At 40.5% G+C, this 15,038-nt stretch overlaps 1 protein-coding gene across 2 annotated transcripts in view; it reads right to left on the reverse strand.

Moving 5' to 3' along the window:
- The window catches only part of PKHD1 (PKHD1 ciliary IPT domain containing fibrocystin/polyductin), a 447,336-nt gene that overhangs the window by 258,609 nt on the left and 173,689 nt on the right, over window positions 1–15,038 (reverse strand). For both annotated transcript variants that reach the window (XM_024558059.3, XM_045193323.2), the window contains 6 exons: window positions 13,095–13,305; window positions 12,519–12,676; window positions 8,179–8,370; window positions 6,158–6,283; window positions 3,857–3,913; window positions 3,478–3,608 (listed from right to left, as the gene is read on the reverse strand). In XM_024558059.3, the coding sequence (XP_024413827.2) occupies window positions 3,478–3,608; window positions 3,857–3,913; window positions 6,158–6,283; window positions 8,179–8,370; window positions 12,519–12,676; window positions 13,095–13,305 (875 nt within the window). The remainder of the gene's footprint in view (window positions 1–3,477; window positions 3,609–3,856; window positions 3,914–6,157; window positions 6,284–8,178; window positions 8,371–12,518; window positions 12,677–13,094; window positions 13,306–15,038) is intronic.

Below are 15,038 nucleotides of genomic sequence, written 5' to 3' on the forward strand. Positions count from 1 at the left end.
CCATAAACATGGGGCACTCCAGAGCTCTAGAAGGGAACGGGCCCTCACTGTCTGAGAGCGAAGACCCTGCAGTCTGAGGCTGCCACAGGTTATGTGTACTGCAGAGATGGAGCCTCGGGGCAGGTAACAAGGAATCCTGACGAGTCAGAGACGCAGATGCTGGGGTTGCCAGGGGAAGACAGCTGGAAATGGGGTGCTCTAAGAGCTACAGGTGTTGCATGTAGAGCCACCACCAAACTTTTTGGAAAGCACAACACAGGTCCTTCTAAGGTTTATACAGAGGAACACCACAGGTCCCCTGGAGACTCAGGAATATCACGCTTGAGTCCTCACTAGCAAGAAAGCACAAAGCTCAGGTTTTGCTTCTCCCTGGATTTAGTTCCGCTGAAGCCTGGGCAGGGAAGCAGGCACATCAGTTGTGGCTATAAAAACTAAAAAGGAGTATCACACTTGAAATCCCCTTTACCACACAGGGTTGATAGTGAGTTAGCTGTAAAGATGACTGACTGGAAGTGGAGGAAAATTCCATGCACTGTGGCTATGCGTTTGGTCCTAGGCTCTGGGTCAGGGAAACTCGGGACTAATATCCAACACAAACCATTGCAGAGACTTAAGGATCAGTTTCATCACTGCGTGCCTGCCAGGCCAGAGAGTTCAAGGTCAGACTCATGTATGTAGGAGAGACAGTTTAGGCTTGCAGGGTTGGTTGCCCAGGCATTAGGTTTATGTCGTCTTCTTCAAATCTAAATAAGGGCATTAATTTAGTTAATGCATTGTCCCGTTGTCAATTTCTTGATTTTGCTATTGCGCAGTGGTGATGGTTATGGTTACATTATCAGTGGGGAAAACGGGAGGAAGGTCACACAGAAATGCTGTGTTATATTTTTGCACCTTTTTCTGAGTCTAAAATTATCTCAAAATTAGAAGTTTAAAAAAGAAAATCCTAATTAATAACAGTAATACAGTGGCTGTTAAAAAATATTTTGCCAGACTGTAAAAAAACTGAAAAGTAAGGCAGGAGATGGGGGTAAAAAAAAAAAAAAAAACTGAGCTCACGCAAGACCTGACTACATTCCCTTAAGTTTGATTCTACAGCCCTCACGTAGACAAATATATAAGTCACCACCTATAAAACAGTTCCTCAGAGCGAGGAGTGCCTTTCTGTTGAATATCAGAACAACCTTAGAAAAAGTAGTATTTTTCTATCACATCTCCTTCTTTCCACATATTACACACACACGCACACACCCCACATATCATTGTTATTGTAGCCTCATTATTACACCTTTGGAATAGACGTGTATTTTTAAAATATATTTTCAAAGTACTCTCTGTATTGTCCACACAGGACACACTTAAAAACACTAACTTACTGTTTGCTCAGTGGCTGCAATGACCATCAGCCCTAAGGGTCATCAGAAGTTTATAATTTTTAGGTTTTGCCATGTATGGCCATCATCAGCTATGTCCTTGGAAAAAGCACATTCCAGACAATAGAATACAGAAGAGGCAGCATAGCAGAATGCCAGTGGCACAGCTGATAATTTGAACTAAACTCCACAAGATTTAACACTGAGGGGTGAGTCCCACAGGATTTAAATGCTGCTACAGATTAAACATCTTATTTTTCAGACATCAAAATGATTATGGGTTCTTGGACTCTGTTCTTTGCTTTTCTCTTTCTTCCCCCCTCATTCTTTGGTTAGGTAATTACACCTTCATTCATTCATTCATTATATTCAATGATTTTGTATTGAGAAACTACTGTGTTTCAGATTTTGTGTTGAGGTGTAAAAGCTAATAACTAATAGAAAAAGAACTACAGAATTTTAAGGTCATTGAAAAAAAAATGTCAGCAATACACCTAATGACTATAATTAATGAATCTACACTACTGGCTTAAATGAAAACTTCCTTCTCAAAACATGTGCATTATACCTTTTTCTAAAATTTTGTAAAGTGAACATAAGAGGAAGAAAGTAAAGAAATAAAAGTGGAAGTCATTTAATGGGGATCAAACAGCTTTCCAATTGAACTCAGTTTTCCGACTGCCGACCGGGCACTGTTTCACAGGTCCGACAGCACAGGCCCGGGTGGCCTATCAGCGTTTGGGTTGGCCCTCTGCTCCTCTGCACCTGCAGACCTGTAGCCAGCTTGGTTATTCTTGTGGTTGACTAGTAGCCAAGACAGCTGCCCAGGAGACCACATGCTACTCAATGAAGCAATATCAAACAGACAGCATCGGGACATTCAATAGGGGATTTGGATACATTCTAGCCTCATGCAGGGAGATGAGCTGGGCAACCCTGAGGGTCTATTTACCTCTAGATGTTTCAATGTAGTCAAGGTTCTGTTACCCAAAACAGTATCCAGAAACACAGTTCTTTAGGCCCCAAAGCTCGTTGGCATAGCTGCATAACCAGCCCTACAGCTACCAACAAGTCAAATGCCGCTCTCATTGTCTAGTTTGGTTTCCTTAGACCCATGCAGCCGGTCCTGCCTCCTTCCTCACTGGCAGGTTGGCTGGCCCCATTAGGCACCCAGAATGGTGTGTAAGCACTTGGGAAAAATGTAATTAAGAGTCTGGAGGAGGGTTGTGGAGATAAGCATGACATTCGTCAGGGGTGATTCAGCCAGAAGTAATTAGAAACAGATGATCAGAGAGATACAGAGACCTTCATTCCCTCAGTTCTGCAGAAACCTGGCATAACTGTGATGGCAGAGTAGACGCTCAGAGGACTGTCCCGCAGAGGGGGACGTCCATGGGGTAAAATCACTGGAAAGGGGGAGACGAATGGCCTTCCCACTGCTCTGATGCGGTTCCTCATTCACAGACCTGTGGTTAAACTGTACCCGAAAAATTAATTTCTTAAAGTGTTTAGAGGGAAATTCACCAAGGAAAAGTAATGTTAAGGTGTACTAAATAATAATAAAATATCAAGGCCATTAGAGTATATACTACATTCACCCTTGAATCTGACATAACTCATACACCCCCTAACTTCACTGACCCTCAGTTTTGAACATTCTTGAAGTGTAACAGTATGACCACATAATATAGTAAGATTTATATATAGTAATATGCTAAGTATATTAATATATAGTGAATAAGTATATTAATATATAGTAATATATTAAAGATTTAATAGGAAATTAATATTGGTATTGAGACAAAACTTGGTACCACAGTGGCTAGTTCAGGGAAATATTTTAGTTTGCATTAATTTAAGTGACCGGAAAAGAATCAGCATCTACAATGTTTGCTCCATATGGATATCACTTCAAAGAGCATCATGGGATTTCTGAGAAGTGATTACTTTTATCCTCAAGCACTTCTCGAACACAAAATCATAGTTTCTCAACACCAGTGCGCAGCAAGTAACATTTTGCACCACACCACTGATGCTGCCACTCCAAATAACTTCTGGAGTGGCCTGTACGCCCTCTTAGCTCTGACCTTCCTGGGGAAGACCTTACCTCTACGACATGGGAGGGCTTGCGGACATAGACTCCGGCCGGCGCCAACACTTCAGGACTGGAGAGGCCCTCGGCGCCAGAAACACCGATGATCACATTGTTTCTTATTACGTTTCCTTGTTCTGATCCACCTAATTTAAGAGAAGAAATTAAAGCCAAGAGATTCACAAACATAATTAAAATTTATGCAATTCAACATTCTTATTTCTACTAACATCCATTATAATTCACATAATTGCACATATATGTATATGTATACAAAACATCTATTATATTCAACGAATTTAAGTTCTCTAACATTCTTCCATCAGGCCTGTCTATAAATTATATGACAACTTAAATGGATTGTAATATATTTAAAACCCATTAACATATTTACCATTTGTTCTTCCAGGAATAGCCTCCCCAGGGATATATCTTGTCTCCATGTATGTACCTGAGAACAAAGGTCACGTTACTTCAGCACATTTCAGGTGACCCAGGAAAACAAGGGACATGCAATACCATTTCTCCTTTGGGGTGTGGCTTGTCTTGATTTTGTTTTTGTCGTTTTTGTCTATGAAGCAAAGAGATGCTGATTATATGGACTTTTTGGTTCTAGAGTATCAGGGATCAAAAGTTTAAGTTTAAAAAAGAACAAAGGAATAGATCTACTATTCTACTTCTTAGAAAGAGTATAAGTGACTGTCTCCACAGTTAAATGCCACACACCCAGTGTCAGCTCCAGACCCATCCCCAGCTATTCAAATGGGCCACGAGCTGTCTACATGCCTCTCTCTTCCTCTGGAAGACCTGAAACGTCCTGGAGGAACAGGCTGGAGAATACCTGGGACCCTCGCACCCAAACCACAAAGATATGGAGTAGAAGAAAATAAAAGCATGGGCCACGCTACGGAGAGAAAGAGATTAGCCACTTAGCATCAGCAGAGAGCAGCCCCACAGATGCACAGCCTCACAGATGTCCTCTTCTCTAGGTCTTAGGTATCTGGGCTTCCCATGTCATTTCGCAAGAGTCTGGATTTGCAAACTTATTTTGCATGAATTGAGTATGTTATCTATCAGGCACTAATAACCAAATATTCTAATTCCGTCCCCTGCAGTACAATAGATGTCAAGAGCAGCCAGTTCACAACACCCAAGCCCTAAAGGCTAAATTCCTTCTGCAGGTTTTTTTCCTTGTCTAGTTAATGTCTATTCCATATACAGTAATTGTTTTCTGCTAAGATAATATTGTTAGGGCTCCTTTCAGAATTTCTGCCCTGGGGGGTTTCAGCAGAGTTTTCTCTTACATGGGCAAAGCTAAGAATAAAGAAAATGAACCCTCCATCTGTTGGTTTGACTGACCTGTAGCTGTCCTCTTTCAGTCAAAAGATTTTCTTGCATCTGATCACTATTTTTTGTCCAGAGCTCTTTGCCTTTTAAAGTTGGGATATGTTTTAAAGCAAGTTTATATGATCCATAGTTTCCCATTAAACAGTTTCCCTCTCAGGATTAGACCTTTTATAGCTTTTATCTTTAACAGATTGTTCTTAAATGAAACACGTACATTTTTCCACTAAAGATATCACAGAGTTAATTTAAATATAAAACACTATTTAACAAATACAGTTATAGTCTTACTTTCAGTGAAAACCTCTGATTTGCTTTTTCATTCTGATACAACCAAAGATCCTTTGTTCATTAATTAATTCATTGCTTTCAACAAATACACCTGCAATGTACTGGTTAATGCGCTAAATGCCAAGGAAACAATGTTCACGTGACATCTAATGGTACAAAGAGACATTAATCTGATTATCTGAAACAGGATATATAGTCTTTAATGGATACATAATGACTGGTGCTAAAAGAGCTTGAACACAATCTTGCAGGGGGCAAAACCTGTGCAAAGGCCCTGAGGCAGCAGAAAGTGTGTTCTTTCAAAATAATTTAAATAAAAGAGGTCAGTGTAGCTAGAGTGGAGAGAGAGAGAGAAAAAGAGCAAGACAAGTTTACAAAGGTTATGAGAGGCAAAACTAGGGAGGGAGTCTTTTAAGCTACTTTAAAGATTTTGGATTGTTTTCTAAGGAATAAGAAACTCTTAAAGGGTTTTAAGAAGAGACATTATATAATGCAATTTGAGATTTTTTAAGGGTAATTCTGAGCTCTGCAATGGGAATGAACTTGAAGAAAAAATGAGTGGATGCAAGAGACCAATTACAAGATTCTGAAACACAAGCTTCTTCAGCTAACCACAGGAGCAGCTAAAAACAGAATTCGAGATTTTTAACTCCTTGTCCGGCATCCACATTTGACTTTCCATGACATGGTTCAAAGACCTATTTATGTGACTTTGAATCACTGTGAAAATTGCTGACAGTAAATTTTAAAACTGCCCATTGTATATTCATTAACCTGAACTAAAATGTCAGCTTTTATACTCTGGTTTCTCTTCAGAACGCACAAATCTTTTGCCTTTTTAAAATGTCAGCTTTAAACGATCATTTTTCTACTGGTAAAGCTCAGTTAGCCAATCACCAATAACTAAATTTAAACTTAGAACTTTTAACTACAGCTTATTTCTAATGAGCAAAAGCTCAAGTTTTTATAAATTGGAAATTCAAATTTTGGGATAACTCTTTTTGAAAAACTGTGGGTCTTACTCAAGAATACCCAAATTAAACAAGCTGGTTTCACTTACCCACCAGCAGTGCATGGCCTAAAATATTGTAGAACACATTACTGTCCACCTTCAGGCCCAAAGTCCTGGACAGGCTGAGGCCTCTACTGAAGGAGCCCCGCACTGTGCAGCCCAGCACGTAGGAATCTGCATAAGAAAGAGTACGGTAAGAATTGGAAGGGCATCTTGAGGGCTCCTCAGATCTTGATCTCTTTGGAGATCATTTCCAAAGCAAGCTATCAAATAACTAAGAACATTCTCCCACACAGTGATGAAACTCAGGAAATGAGGATTTGGAATCAGATATCAAATTTTTAAAATGGGCAACTCAGGCCAAGTTGCCTCAACGGTACCAAAGACAAGCGGGTAGACTCCAAGGGTCAAATGATGAAGAAAAACCTATGACAGAGACAGTATGGCCAAACCACAGAAGACTGCACGGCCATCAAGATTCCCAATTGGCTGTCAGCTGGCTGTTAAGTCCCATCACAGGGTGGCAGACGGCAGCTGGAGAGAAGTTAAGGGTGACGCGAAAGAGCTCTGTTTACGGACCAACCCTGATCTTTGAAACTGCATCTGGCATGAGGAGATGTGGTCATCATTTCTTGAGCTGGGCAGTACTTGCTGGGCAATAATACTTACTTTTTGGTTAATTACCACAGATTACCTAAGATTACCAGAGAATCTTTTTTTAAAAAAATTAAATTTATATGGGTAACATTGGTGTATGACATTATATAATTTTCCGGTGTACAAGATTATAATTCCACATTAGCAAAGCTGGTGGTTGACCTGAGGCTCACGACTCTCCCATTTGCCTATGGTGGGTTTACAAAGCTGAAGGGGAAGCACCCCACCCTATAGTAAGGGAACTGAGATACTCCTCATTCTCATGCACTAGAGAAAGCCATGTTTGGAAACATATCCCTAAGTGAATGTCAAAAATAAATGAATAAGGTGGAAGAGATAATGGAACATTAGAATAAATAGACGTTCTTGGCATATAGTTGATTTGAAATGAGAAAATATATGCTGTAGTTGGCTAGCCAGGATTCTGCCATCAATAACCTCAAAAATTGTCTCCGTCATTGTCTGCTGAAATTTTAGCATCTCTCAAGGACCATCTGAACCACTAAGTATGTCCTGATGTCCTTTGTCAGGCACCACCCCCGGAGTACCTCCCTTTCCAAGGAAGGCAAAGTGAGAATGTGCAAATACTGGAGGTGCTGATGGATGGGGAGGGTAACTCAAATGAAACTTCTATCCTCTTATTTAGTATCTGACCCCAGTTCTGACTCTCTGGGTGTCAGCTTCTGGCATCGGGTGTTTGCCATGGGTTCTCCTATGACTGACCCTTCAACTTTGGTTTTGGAACCTTTATCAGTACACGTGATCAGATTCTTCTTTTCTGATTCTAATCCTATTTTTCACCCAGTGATTCCCACCTTCATTTGATGTTTCCTGCTCCCTTTCTATCTCCACAGCTCTGGCCAAGATCAGCACACTCTGCCTGCTCTGCATTCCCCGGGAAAAGTGCCTGGTTCTCAGCCCATTCTTTCCATTTTTCTGGGCAGAGGATTCCCCTGAGTCAGAACAACCTCACAGAGAACCGCCCTTTGCTGTGCTGGACTGCCACAGTATTGGTCGTCTGTACCATTCAATGTCAACCTGCCTGCAGTCGCAGGATTCCAACAGGGACTGTGTGGCTCACGCCACATGTATTGTATGTACGGTGATGTTTCTCAAAGCATATTACTTAGCCCACTTGTTCCAGAATCATAAGACTTGCTTATCAAAAATTCAGATGCCTAGGCCCACCTTAGACCAGAATTGTCTTGGCAGAGTCCATAACTCTGAATTTTAATAAGCTCCTCAAGAGACTTTTTAAGCATACTAAAGTCTGAGAAGCATAGATCTAGAGTACAATTATCCATCTCCGACCCCTACACACCCCACACATCACCTATCATGACCCTTGGCATGTAATGCCTTGCATGTGGAGAAGAAAGAAAAGTGAGAAGTCATAGGCCTGGACCCCTTACCTCTCATAGCTCCCACCAGAGTCAGAGAGCTCAGATGCTTTTGGAACGCTTGACCCAAGTCCCGGAACTGTACTCCCTTCAACTGTACCCGGCTGGGCTCCTTAGGGAAGGACTGAATGATGACTCTGGCCCCCAGATCCCTGGATCCCAGCATCTTCTCACTCTTGGAATACAAACAGTGCTGCAAATCGCCTGAAATGCAGAATGAAGTTAGGGGCCCTGATACATATATGACATGCTTCTGGGCCGATCTCACAGTTTGAAAGGCACTGACAGCACAAAGACAAAGCATTACAGTTTATTTTATTTAATAATCTTACTTTCTTTTCACTTTGATTCTCCTTATTTGGATTATTAATTAAAACATCCAATAACTAGGACATGATGTTGCCTTCATTCTATTCTTTTCAGAAGCACCCCCCCCAACCCCTGCAATCAATCACCTTAATTACTGTCACGAAGAGGCTAACTATAACCCACAAACCCAACCTAAATAGATGCTTATTTCAATCCAAAAGATCCCCTGGGGGGAGTGTGCAATAAAATGACCTTCTCGTGGTTGGTAATTGTAGGGAATGAGATGTAACTGCTGAGCATAATTGCGGCTCTTTTGAGTCTTAAACTGTCCAGTGGGCTTCCCCTTCACTTTGCTGCTTTGTAGTTTGGTGAGAACAATAATGCCACTGAAGAAATGGCAGAGGGTGCCACAGAAGTAACGGAGCAGCCCCCGCACTGCTGCCTCCTTCCCAGAGAGGACAGCAGACTGAACGGACACAGTACACACTGCAAAGTGCTGTCACCTCAGGACCCCAGGACACTTTCTGTTTTTCTTTTTATTTTATTGACTATGCTATTACAGTCATCCCATTTTTTCCTCCCTTTTACTCCCCTCCACCCTGCAACCCCACCCACCAGCAGTGCCCCCACTTAGTTCATGTCCATGGGCCATATATAAGTTCTTTGGCTTCTCCATTTCCTCTGGTATTCTTAACCTCCCCCTGTCTATTTTGTATCTACCATTTACGCTTCTTATTCCCTGTACCTTTTCCCCCATTCTCCCCACTTCCACCTCCCTGCTGATAACCCTCCATTTAATCTCCATTTCTGTTGTTCTGTTCCTGTTCTAGTTGTTTGTTTAGTTTGTTTTGGGGTTTTTTTTTTTTTTGGTTTGGTTGTTGATAGTTGTGAGTTTGCTTTCATTTTACTGTTCATATTTTTGATCTCCTTCTTTTTCTTAGATAAGTCCCTTTAACTTTTCATGTAATAAGTGCTTGATGATGATGAACTCTTTAACTTGTCCTTATTGGGAAGCACTTTATCTGTCCTTCCATTATAAATGACAGCTTTGCTGGATAGAGTAATCTTGGATGTGGGTCCTTGCCTTTCATGACTTTGAATACTTCTTTCCAGCCCCTTCTTGCTTGTAAGGTTTCTTTTGAGAAATCAGCTGATAGTCTTGTGGGAACTCCTTTGTAGGTAACTTTCTCCTTTTGTCTTGCTGCTTTTAAGATTCTCTCCTTATCCTTCGTCTTGGGTAATGTAATTATGATGTGCCTTGGTGTGTGCTTCCTAGGGTCCAACTTCTTTGGGACTCTCTGAGCTTCCTGGACTTCCTGAAAGTCTGTTTCTTTTGCCAGATTGGGGAAGTTCTCCATTATTTTCTCAAATAAGTTTTCAATTTCTTCCTCTTCCCCTTCTTCTTCTGTCACCTCTATGATGTGGATGCTGGAACATTTAAAGTTGTCCTGGAGGTTCATTTCTTTGAATTCTTGTTTCTTCATTCTCTTCTGGTTGATTGTTTATTTCTTCCTTCTGCTCCATATCATTGATTTGAGTCCCAGTTTCCTTCCCTTCATTGTTGGTTCCCTGTATATTTTTCTTTATTTCACTTTGTATAGCCTTCACTTATTCCTCTATCTTGTGACCATACTCAACCATTTCTGTGAGCATCCTGATTATCAGTGTTTTGAACTGTGCATCTGATATGTTGGCTATCTCTTTATCACTTAGTTATTTTTCTGGAGTTTTGATATGTTCTTTCATTTGGGCCATATTTCTTTGTCTCGGTGCACCTGTTATGTTGTAAGGAGTGGAACCTTAGGTATACACTAGGGCGGGACAACTCACATTGCTGAGTTTGGGTGTTATATGTGGGGGAGGAGTCCAAAAGGGAATGATGCCACTTGCTCAGCTCTCTGCTGGCTTTCAGTCCCTTCTCCTGCTACCCACAAGCAAATAGGGTCCTCCTGGTGCTGATTCCCAGGTGGGTGGGTTTGTGTATGTTCTAGGACCTTGTGGATCTCTCCAGTGAACTCTCCTGTGAGACTGGGAGTTTCTCCTGCAGGGGCACCTCCCACAGGTTTTTACAGCCAGAGGTTTTGGGGCTTTCTTTTCCTGCACTGGAACCCTGGGTTTTATGGTCTGTCTCTCTCCCCAGTTGTTCCTCCCAGTTTATCCACACTCGAATGTGGGATCAACATACACTGCCTTGCCCCCATGGGCCCTCAAGCCATCTTACCATGCATCCTCTCTGCCCCAGCTGCCCATCTCTGCCCCTCCTACCAGTCTGGATGAATGTTTCTTCTTGAACTCTGGTTGTCAGACTTCCATACAGTTCCATTTTCTGACAGTTCTGGTTGTTGTTTTTTTTAAATTTGTTATTGTCCTTCTTTTGGTTTTCAAGGAGGCAAAGTGTATGTACTTACGCCTCCATCTTGGCCAGAAGTCTGCAGGGCACTTTCAGTTGACACATGGCATGTGGTGGAGTGAACTAAGAAATCATCTCCTGAACTGACTCTTTATTATCCATGTTCACAAACCAAGGAAGATGTGTCACTAATTCACAATGATGTACCATTCCATCGTAAATAATCATCAGTAAGTTACAAAGTTTAGTCACTTGCTAGCAGCAGCAGATGAATATATAAGAGGTAAACAAAGAGGTGTTTTATATGTTTATGATATATCACAATTTTGATTGTGTCAGTGATCCATAACATTTTTATGTGGTCAGGCCTTGTATTATTGTATTTAGCTATCTTCACAGCCCCCCACACAGAAGAGGTAAGTGACATGTTTTTAGTGAAGATGTGAATTCTGTTTATTTTGAGAATTTTGTAGTAAAGTGTAAGAGTTATGCTGAAATCAGGAATTTTTTCCCCATTAGAATCTAGTAGATTTACCATGGCTTAACCCCAATGCATGGTCTCACTTGCAGCAATAGCAAACGCAGTTTTGCACAGTATGATCTGAGAAGACCCATACGAGAAATCCCAAAGCGTTTGAATAGAACCCAGATCTCATACTCAGCCGAACTGTTAAAATTGGCAGTTACTGGATTCTAACCCACGGCATGCGAACATTTTTCAGAATGACACATTTGTGACCTAGAAGACTGAGGTGGTTGGGGGTGCAGTCAGGTCCCCTCTCTCCCGACCACATCCTAACATTATACCACACGTGTCTATATGTAGATGTGACTCAGATCTTTAACTCCATCCAAGATTTCTTCCAGGCTCCAGATGCTACCAGACATCTCACCTCAGTTGCTGGCCTAGCATCTCAGTCTCAAAATGTACAAAATTAAGCTCATGATTGCCACCCTCCCACCCCAAAATCTGTTCCTCTTCCCATCTCAATAAACAGCCTCATCATCCATCCAGAGCTCATGCCTGGGAGTCATCCTTGACACCCACGCCATCCTGGACCAAAGTTGACAAATGATATCTTCACATCATGTGAAAGCCTCATAATCTACAGCCTGGGAAACCCAAACATAACCTACTAAACTAACCATCCCTGAAATAGATGTTTAATAGGCACATCACTGTGATTCAGTGCCTGGTATTCCTCTAGAAGATAAATTGACTTTTCCCACCACTTACTTAAAGTCTGTGGTAGTTCACCCAGAAAACAAACTCTGGAAGTGGAGGTAGAGGAGAGGGAAGAGGCCGACAAGTCTAATCCGAATGTGCTGCCTGCATTCATGACTGGCATTAAACACTTTTCCTGAGAGTATTAGAAGGGACTTGGAATCAGAGTTAAGATTACCTAGAAATTTAATTCAACTCTCCAGATTTAATTATTTAACAAAATTTTATTCCCAAAAGAAATAGCTAATCTCTCAAGTAGATACTGTTGTCTATTTCTTTCACACAATTGCTGAGGACAGGAGATGAAGTGACAATTTATTAAGAGCATTCTAAAAATGGCAGAATATTGCGGACATGCAAAGGGTAAGGGTTTATTCAACTTTGAAAGAAGTCAGCAGTGCCACATATCATTTGACACTAAGAACATTCTTTTTCCCTCTTTCAACTTCCCAACAAATACTTCTCTACCTTCTGAAGCGTTAGCCTCCTGGCATGAAGCAAGGAACTTTGTCCTCTCGCTAGTGAGATTTCCTCGAATGGTAACACTCCTGCTGAGTAGGGCCACTGTGGCCTTTAAAATATGGTGCTGTCCAGCCACCCAACTCTCTGTGAAGTTGTACGAATATCTAAAAAAAAAAAAAGAAAAAGAAATATCTGTAGACACCACTCTGAATCTTATTAAGGGATAGTAAGCCACTAGATTTGCATAATACTCTATTTGGAGGTCTATTTCTTTAGAAACTCAAATACAAAGGCATGAACTATGTGCACAAGTATGTGAAAATGAGGAAATATACTGACAATTGCATTGACCACTTACTATAATATGGAAGTTCTAGAGTCTTACGGGAGAAATTTACTTAAGAAGTATAAATCTTCTTAACAGCAACTTGCCAAACAATGCATGCTTTGTAATTTTTTGTCAAAATGTCTAGCATTATTAAATTAACATTAGATCATCAAAAGACAAAAAAATGCCCAGACACCAACACACTTAAAACCTCATCTGCTTCCACCTAACGAACCCCAGCTGTCACTCAGTACCTCAAGGGCGATCTCAGATGGAGGTCTGCATTCTGCACAGCGTCCACAAGGACAGTCTCTTCCATGGGTGTGGCCCCTTCGCCCCCCATTCCACTGATGATGACAACTTCATCCCCAGAGTGCCAGTCCACAGCATCTTCCAAAGCCAACACTGTGTCACGGGCATGAGCAGCTGCTCGAAGATGGGTGACAATTACTTCTGGTAGTGAACCTAAAGCAGTGGGAGGAACATTTGCCTTTAGACACTTTAATGAATACAAATGTGGCATTACTCAGCCAAAGAATCTTGTGAACGAAGAACTTGGGAAAGCAAGTTTCAGACTCAATAAGCACCAATGCCTTCACTTTTCTCAGTTTTTTTTTTAATCTGTCATATGGTAGCACTAAAACTAATCTAGGACTGGCAGTGGCATGCTAAGAAAAATATGAAAACAAAAAAGCTAGGAATTGGAGTCAGACTAGACTTAGAGTTGAATCACAATATTGCCATATTCTAACCATGTTCCTTTGGGTAATAAACTCAAGAGAGGGCTTCAGTTCCCTCACTTACAATGCATAAGTAGCAAGGCCTTCCCCCATAGGGTTTTAGAAGGATTTAACAAAGTAATATTTATGAAACATAGTTTGGACCTTGTCACAAAATAGACCCTCAATGTTTGTCTTTTCCTTCTCTACATCACTTTGTTTTGAGTATATAATTTTACCACTTCTCCCTTATTCCAAGTAAAAACAAAAGCTATTAGAAGTCTATACTGAATTTCTAATCTGAAGACTTCAACTCACTTTACAAATAGTGTTAGTAGAATATAAATTCAGTTACCTCAGATTGGTTGTGCTAAAATATGGTGTATTAAATGATCCTTTCAAACTCTAAAACTGGATGTATTCAACATAGGATTGCTATGCAAAATTGGAGGGTAACTTGTGTCTCTAGGTACCTTGGTTTGCTTTACAATTCACAGCATCCACCTGATTCTCCCATGCCAGTACGCTTCTCTTCTCCTATCAAAGATTCAAGAAGGTAGTCTGTCTCCCAGTGTACTTTGGCCTTTTCTAGGAAGGGTCAAGGCAAAGGGTTTTTTTCAAGGCATTTTCTGAAGCAATACTTCCGAAAACACATGGCTTACTCCCAACTCCTTCTTCTTTCCTCAGTACATTTCCTTCCTCCTTTGCAATAGATCGTAATTCACCTTTAGCCCACAGCAACATGCTGTCCTCCCCTACTGCACTCAAATAATATAATACTTGAATCTCAAACTAGAGAGGTGGCCAACAATAAATCATTTTCAAATTATTTTAAACTTCCCTCTTTACTTATTTGTCCGTTGTGTGTGGGCACTTGTACTAATAATGCTGTTCCAGGCTTAGAAAGGTCTCCGGGTTAATGATGTAATTTTTGAAGTTTACTTGGGCAATAATTTTATCTTAAAAAACATTTAAAGAGTTCAAAATTTCTAATTATAGGGCAGGTAAAAATTAAGACATAAATCATCCTCAAAGAAAATAATTTTAACTTTATTTGCTGTTTGTTTTAACCTTTGGGAAAAATAAAGTGAAATAAAGTGTATTTTTATGTATATGCATGTGTATGTGAATTTCTATGATTGGTTGTTCCATGTCTACACAGAAAAATCTCTAAAGAGAATAGAAAATGTTTATCAAAGGCAAAATGTTATTAAAGTCTATGATCAATTGTTCACAATATTCTATATGCAACAAACACCTACTATGGACTTACCAGCACGTAAGGTACCCATGGCAGAACCAAGAGTAGAGACAACAAATATATTTCTCAACTAATCAAATCTCTTAATCAAATGAGTGAAAAAAATCAGAGGACCTTTGAAATGCATTTTTAATTATTAACATAGACTTATTAACATACTTATGTTCTTTCAAATGTTGATAGAACTTCTTTAAAGCGGTAAAATTGTCTCATAATTT

Source organism: Desmodus rotundus, chromosome 11 (genome assembly GCF_022682495.2).
Source record: "Desmodus rotundus isolate HL8 chromosome 11, HLdesRot8A.1, whole genome shotgun sequence".
In the NCBI taxonomy this organism is placed as follows: Eukaryota; Metazoa; Chordata; class Mammalia; order Chiroptera; family Phyllostomidae; genus Desmodus; species Desmodus rotundus.